The sequence below is a fragment of the Hyperolius riggenbachi genome, chromosome 2 (assembly GCF_040937935.1).
Source record: "Hyperolius riggenbachi isolate aHypRig1 chromosome 2, aHypRig1.pri, whole genome shotgun sequence".
Lineage (NCBI taxonomy): Eukaryota > Metazoa > Chordata > Amphibia > Anura > Hyperoliidae > Hyperolius > Hyperolius riggenbachi.
In genome coordinates this window covers 285,808,967-285,815,749 of record NC_090647.1, presented here as the reverse complement: position 1 = coordinate 285,815,749, position 6,783 = coordinate 285,808,967, and the positions used below count along the sequence as shown (strand labels likewise).

Sequence of the window (6,783 nt, the reverse complement as noted above, 5' to 3'; positions counted from 1 at the left end):
GTATTTATTTAGCACTGATAGTCCAATGTCCTACCATATTATTATTATGTATTTATATAGCACTGGCATCTTCTGCAGCACTTTACAGAGTACATAGTCATCTCACTGACTGTCCTCAGAGGAGCTCACAATCTAATCAATGTCATATGTTTGGTAACTAGGACATGACAGTATATTGAAGGAGGGGGACTCTATGCAATGTTTTGCTGGGTAGCTGTGTCTTTGAATTACAGTGCTGTTAAGTTCATGTACATTTAGCCCTGTCCATAATACATCATGACCACACCCACCTTCTGGTGCAAGGCCAAGCCCCTTTTCCACCGAAGTCATGGGATGAGTGGGCCCCAGGTTGAAATTTCTCTGGTGGGCCCCAGTGTCCCAGTCCAACCCTGTTGAGAGGATATGGTGCCAGATCATTTCTGAGGATGCTGTCATGTGAGTAACAAAAGGTAAGTATTTATAGTTTATTAAGATCATTAAAGGACTTTTTTGTGGTTGCGTTTTTATATCAATTTAAGCTTTTGTGGAAATTTTCAGAGTGTGGAAAATAATAATTTGGTGATAAAGGAAACCTTGTCAAACATAAGAGAACTCACACTGGTGAGAAACCACATTCATTTTCTGAGTGTGGAGAATGTTTTATACAGAAATCACAGCTTGTCAGACATGAAAGATCTCAGTGTTGGAAATGTTTTGTACAGAAATCACTTTTTGTCAGGTCTGAGAGATCTCACACTGGTGAGAATCCCTATTCATCTGCTTAGGGGAAATGCTGTGCAAGGAAATCATAACTGGTCATACTGTACATCAGATATCTCACACTGGTGAAAAGCCCCTTTTTTATTCGCTGGGTGTGGGAAATGTTTGTCACAGAAATAAGAGCTTGTTTCACTTTGCTGCTTTCATGCTGGGAATAAGTCCTATTCATGTTCTGAGTGTGGGAAATGTCTTTGGCATACATCACTGCTTTTCAGATATAAGAGATCCCAGACTGGTGAGAAGCCGTATTTGTGTGATGAGTGTGGGAAATGTTTTGGGAGGAAATCAAACTTTGTCATGCATAAGAAATCTCACACTGGTGAAAAACCCTATTCATGTTCTGAGTGTGAGAAATGTATTGTTTGAAAATCAAACCTTGTCTGACATGAAAGGTCTCAGTGTGGGAAATGTTTTGGGATTAAATCAAACGTTGTCATGCATAAGAAATCTCACACTGGTAAAAGGCCTACTCATGTTCTGAGTGTGGGAAATGTATTGTTTGGAAATCAAATCTTTTCCAACATGATAGATCTCATGCTGGTGAGAAACTATTCCTGTGTTTAGTGTAGGAAACAGGGGTGTTGCTAGGATACTAAGAAATCCGGGGCACTTTTGGGCACTCCATCTGGAAAGTGGGTGTGGCCACACAACAGAATGTGCATGTGGTCATGGGTGAAGCCAAATTTACATGAACTTCACAGGGGTCTAAGTAGGCCTGCCCAGAAAAATGTTGGATGAAGCCCACTCTGCATTAGCACAAGGGGAGGAACTACTCATCTCCTCCATCCGCTCTCCAAGTCTGGAGACATTCTCTGTAGCTGGCAATTCTCCCCCTAATATCTAAGAATCTGACTCTAGGAGCTCTAGCATCTGATTTATTCTCTGACACTAGGGGGAGGAGCTGGGAAGAAAAGATGTCTGCAGAATCTGGAGACCAAGCGTCCGGATGTGAGTACTGTAGCCTGCAGCCTGACTATGCCTAGAGGACATTTGGGGCACCCCAGAATAGATCCTTTGCATGTGCCACTGATCTTTGGGGCTAGCAACACCCCTGGTGGGAAATGTGTTGGGATTAAAGCATACTTTGTCATTCATGAGAGAGCTCACACTGATGAGAAACCCTATTCATGTGCTGAGTGTGAGAAATGCTTTGTTTCAAAATCAGCTCTTGTTGTTCATAAGAGATCCCACACTAGTGAGAAGCCTTGTTCATGTGCTGAGGGGGGTGGGAAATGTTTTTTGCTGAAATCACAACTTAGTTTTCACACTCGAGAGATGTTTCACTGATGAAAAGCCCCATTAAAGTGCTGAGTGTGGGAAATGTTTCCGGTGTAAGTCACTGCTTATCACACACTTGTATTCAATTCAAGCACATTTGCATACTAAGGACACTTTCATGATACTCAGTGTATTGGTTTGTAAAGTCCCTGAACTCAGGTGACATGATGAGATAAGCATGGGTTCATATACTATTAAGCCTAGTTAGCACTTGCCTGTCATTAGGGATGGCTTAATATCATGAAATGTTCATTCACAGAAAACCCCATTGACTTTAATGGCAGGCGAACTTCTAAAACATTCAGGGCATCTCTGCAGCCACAAGTTCTTTAAAAAAGGTGTACAAACCTAGACAGTGGCATGGCAGAGGGGATCAATGGCAAAATATTCACACAAAATACATATTTTATGCAAATGAAAGAACTTGTGGCTGCGGAGATGCCCTGAAGGTTTTAGAAGTCTGCCTGGGCTGCCATTAAAGTCAATGGGGCTCTCTGAGAATGATTGTTTTGCAATGTTTAGCCATCCCCAATCACAGGCAAGTGCTAACTAGGCTTAGTAGTATATGTAACCATGTTTATCTCATCATGTCACCTCAGTTCAGGGACTTTACCACTTTACAAACCAATAGACAGAGTAGCATGAAAGCATCCTTAAAATGAAAATTTGCTTCCTTGTGCACAAAAAAAAGAAAAATATAATAATAATTTATAAGGACACTTATAGCCAATACATTTCCCACATTGAACACAAGTGTCTCATAAGCAATGTCTTACACCTATAACATTTCCCACACTCAGCACATTAATGGGCTTTTTCACCAGGGAGACATCTCTCACATGTGAGAAGTTGTGGTTTCTGTTCAAAACATTTCCCATACGCAGCATAAGAATAGCGCTTCTCAATAGTGTGAGATCTCTTATGAATGACAAGAGCTAATTTTGAAACAAGGCATTTCCCACACTCAGCACATGGATAAGACTTATTTTCAGTGTGTGATATTTTGTTTAACAAGTCCTGATTTCTGTGCAAAATATTTCCCACACTCAGCACATAAATAAAGATTCTCACCATTATGAGTTCTTTCATGTATGATAGGGTTTGGTTTAACCACTTGCCGACCGCACACTCATAACGTGCGTCGGCAAAGTGGCAGCTGCAGAACCAGCGACGCAGTACTGCGTCGCCAGCTGCAGCCTAATTAATCAGGAAGCAGCCGCTCGTACGAGCGGCTGCTTCCTGTCAAATCACGGCGGGGGGCTCCGTGAATAGCCTGCGGGCCGCCGATGGCGGCTCGCAGGCTAGATGTAAACACAAGCGGAAATAATCCGCTTTGTTTACATTTGTACGGCGCTGCTGCGCAGCAGCGCCGTAAGGCAGATCGGCGATCCCCGGCCAATCAGCGGCCGGGGATCGCCGCCATGTGACAGGAGACAGCCTGTCACTGGCTGCACAGGACGGATAGCGTCCTGTGCAGCCCGGCTTACCAAAGGGGGCCAGGTAGGAGAGGGAGGGGGAGCATTTCGCCGCGGAGGGGGGCTTTGAGGTGCCCCCCCCGCCAGCCACTCGCAGGCAGCAGAGATCAGACCCCCCCAGCACATCATCCCCATAGGGGGGAAAAAAGGGGGGCAATCTGATCTCCCTGCCTGCACCCTGATCTGTGCTGGGGGCTGCAGAGCCCACCCAGCACAGATCAATCAAACCAGCGCTGGTCCTTAAGGGGGGGTAAAGGGTGGGTCCTCAAGTGGTTAATCCCAAAACATTTCCCACACTCAGCACATGAATAGAATGTTTCATCATTGTCACATGTTTCTGTGTTTGACAAGATGTGATTTCCAAACAAAACTTTTCTTACACTCAGCACATGAATATTGTTTCTCACCAGTGATAGTTTTCTCATGTTTGACAAGGTTTCCTTTATCGCCAAAATATTTCCCACACTCTGAACATTTCTACAAAGACTGAAATTGAAAAAAAAACGCAACCACGAAAAAGTGCTTAAATGATCTTAACTAACCATAAATACTTACCTTTTGTTACTCACATGACCGTATCCTCAGAAATGATCCATCACCATCGGCCATCACATTGATCCCTGCCCTGATGAGTGACAGACATCATATAGCAACCCCAGAGCGAGAAAATTCTGAATTCTACTGCATAATGTCATTTCGCTGACTTTAAAAACATTCTTTCTTTAAGATATTCAATATTGATTTTATCAAAAACTAAAGGTCTTTTTTGAAAAATATGTTTTCATCTTTGTCCCCACAGTTCTCCTTACAGTAGATCCCCAGTACAGTAGATCCCCAGTTGCAGTAGATCACAGTGCTGTACAATGTAAATAGATGGCATTTTTGCCATCTAACAGTCTGCTAGCGGCGGAGCAGTGATCGACGCAGCCTCCCTGCACATCTCCGGTCCTCTCCATGGGGAGGATCGGGTCTGCGCATGATGTCATGACGTTGCCGACGTCATGACGTCATGTTCGATCCTCCCCATAGAGAAGAGCAGAGCTGTCCGGGGAGGCTGTGCCGATCGCTGGATCCAGGCTGGGTAATGTATTTAGCGGTGATCGGGGGGATCAAAAGTAATCAGGGGATGCCGGACCACCACTACTAGCTAGCCTAGTTCTAGCTGAAGCTATTACAGGTATGCGATCACTTAAAATTATACTGGGGGACTGTCGGCTGCAAACCCTCTAGCGTGCGTAATGCTCAGGAGGTTAATAATGTTTACAGACTGTGCAATATAATGAGATGGTGGAACATTGCAAGCTTAGTTGTCCAGACTTCAGTAAGTAGGAGAACATGCATGAAGAAATAGCAGGAAAAAAAACGCTTTGGACATAAGGTAGTTGATAGATCAAAAGAAAAAGGTAGATTTAAATCTTATTTACATAGAGGTAATGCTAAAATGATTATAATGTTATCCACTTAGTCGTATCCGACTGATTCTTTGGGTTAGCTCTCTCCATGCTGTCCGATCTTGTACCATTTCTGCCAATACTAAAATACAGTACAAAAGAGTAAATTAATGGTCCTAGCTATGTGCGAAGATCAAGAGGAGAAGTGATCCAAGTGCAGGCCTAACTACAAATTATGTGGTCCACCAGTGAATCTTTGCTTGGCTTCCCTCCATACATTCTTTCACGTAATATCATGCTACGTACAATAGTGTTTTACTTTTCTGTAACTGGCTTAGCATATTAGTTTGGTTTCATTGCTTTGTGCCTGTATTTTCTCATACCAAGGAAGAGAAATTAAATAAGGGTTAAATAGTTAACATTTATAGCTATATAGGGAAATGGTTATGTAGATCCCTGATTAATTCTTAATTACATTAAGGGGAAATCTATGGGGAGTATTAGATGTCATGATGGTTTAGTGAGCACCAATTATGATGATCACTATGTCTTCCTCATAGGTCAGTGACTTGTAAAAGAGAAATGAAATGCTGTAAGGTTTCAGATTGGATCAATGAACGTAAACAGCCTGAGGGAAAAAAAACCATCATCAATAGCATGGGAAAATAAAAAAAATTAATAATAATATTCGCAGAACTAACAAATGACCATCACAATCAATAGCTGTTTGAGAACTCCATGGATACTCAATAAACTATATGAAATTGTATTCAGGCCCCTTTAAAGCAACCAGAAGCAAGAGGTATATGGAGGCTGCCAAATGTATTTCCTTTTAAACAATACCAGTCACTCAGCAGTCCTGCTGATCATTCCGGCATCAGTAGTGTCTGAATCACACACCCTGAAACATGCATTCAGCAAACACAGTAATGAAAGGCTGTAGCAAGCAGTATTGAAGCAGGTTTTTTGTGTGTGGACTTTTGCTCTTCAGGGAAGGTGTTTGGCCATTTAGCATATAGAGGATCATCAAAAAGGCTCTGAACTCAAGTGGGTCACTACAACATTTCTAACAATTTAAATGTACATTCTAGGCTATTTCTTAAAATATTCAACGTATGAATTTACGGAAAAAAATCTATTGTGCTTCAGAAATCAAATGTACTTTCTTCCAGATCAAGAGCCTTTTAAATTTGGGGGTAAGTAAGCTTCTCAGTTCTATGCCCTACAGGGATCTGGCAGCATTGTGATATCAAAATCTGTTTCATAGCGGCAACTAGATCTTTCCCTTCCCATTTCTCAAAACATCAGAAGCATGGGATAAGTTATCAGGATGGGAGGCAATCAAAGTTATGCTTGTAGTCAATTTCAATGTTTGAATTAAGTTTGTGTTCTATTGGGCTTTATGTCCATGTTGAGCTCTAAACAGACAAATATGTGATTAATCTGTCTGTGTTGCTGCTTTAGCATTCTGTTTTTATAGCCAACCCTGGCACTAAGTAGCTTTTTGTAGGCTATCTTCCCAATATTCTCTTCCCACATTTACATATTTGCACATGAGTTATGATTTTTTAAGTTAGTAAAGCTAGATTTTACAATTCACAGAGATCCTAAGAAAGTAACGCGTTCCAAATTAAAGCCAAAATCCTACTTTTGTGGATATACTCTTCTGAATAGCTGTCTGCAATCCTAGGATTTTTGCAAACATTGAGGGTTGTATTCACTAAATAGAAATGTATTTACACAATCAATTTTACTAGACATTACACAAACATTACCTAGATTCTGTAACTCATGCTATACACACATTGTGTATGTTGCTTGTATGTGTATGTTACTTGTATAACACGTGTTATACTATCTGCGTAGCACATGTTGCACAA

At 41.7% G+C, this 6,783-nt stretch overlaps 1 protein-coding gene across 1 annotated transcript; it reads left to right on the top strand.

Moving 5' to 3' along the window:
• The first annotated feature begins 769 nt into the window (after positions 1-769).
• Positions 770-2,046, top strand: LOC137544988 (gastrula zinc finger protein XlCGF17.1-like). The gene is made up of 3 exons (XM_068266099.1): positions 770-862; positions 919-1,105; positions 1,652-2,046. The coding sequence occupies exons 1-3, from the start codon at positions 770-772 to the stop codon at positions 2,044-2,046; spliced, it is 675 nt and encodes a 224-aa protein (XP_068122200.1).
• The last annotated feature ends 4,737 nt before the right edge of the window (positions 2,047-6,783 follow it).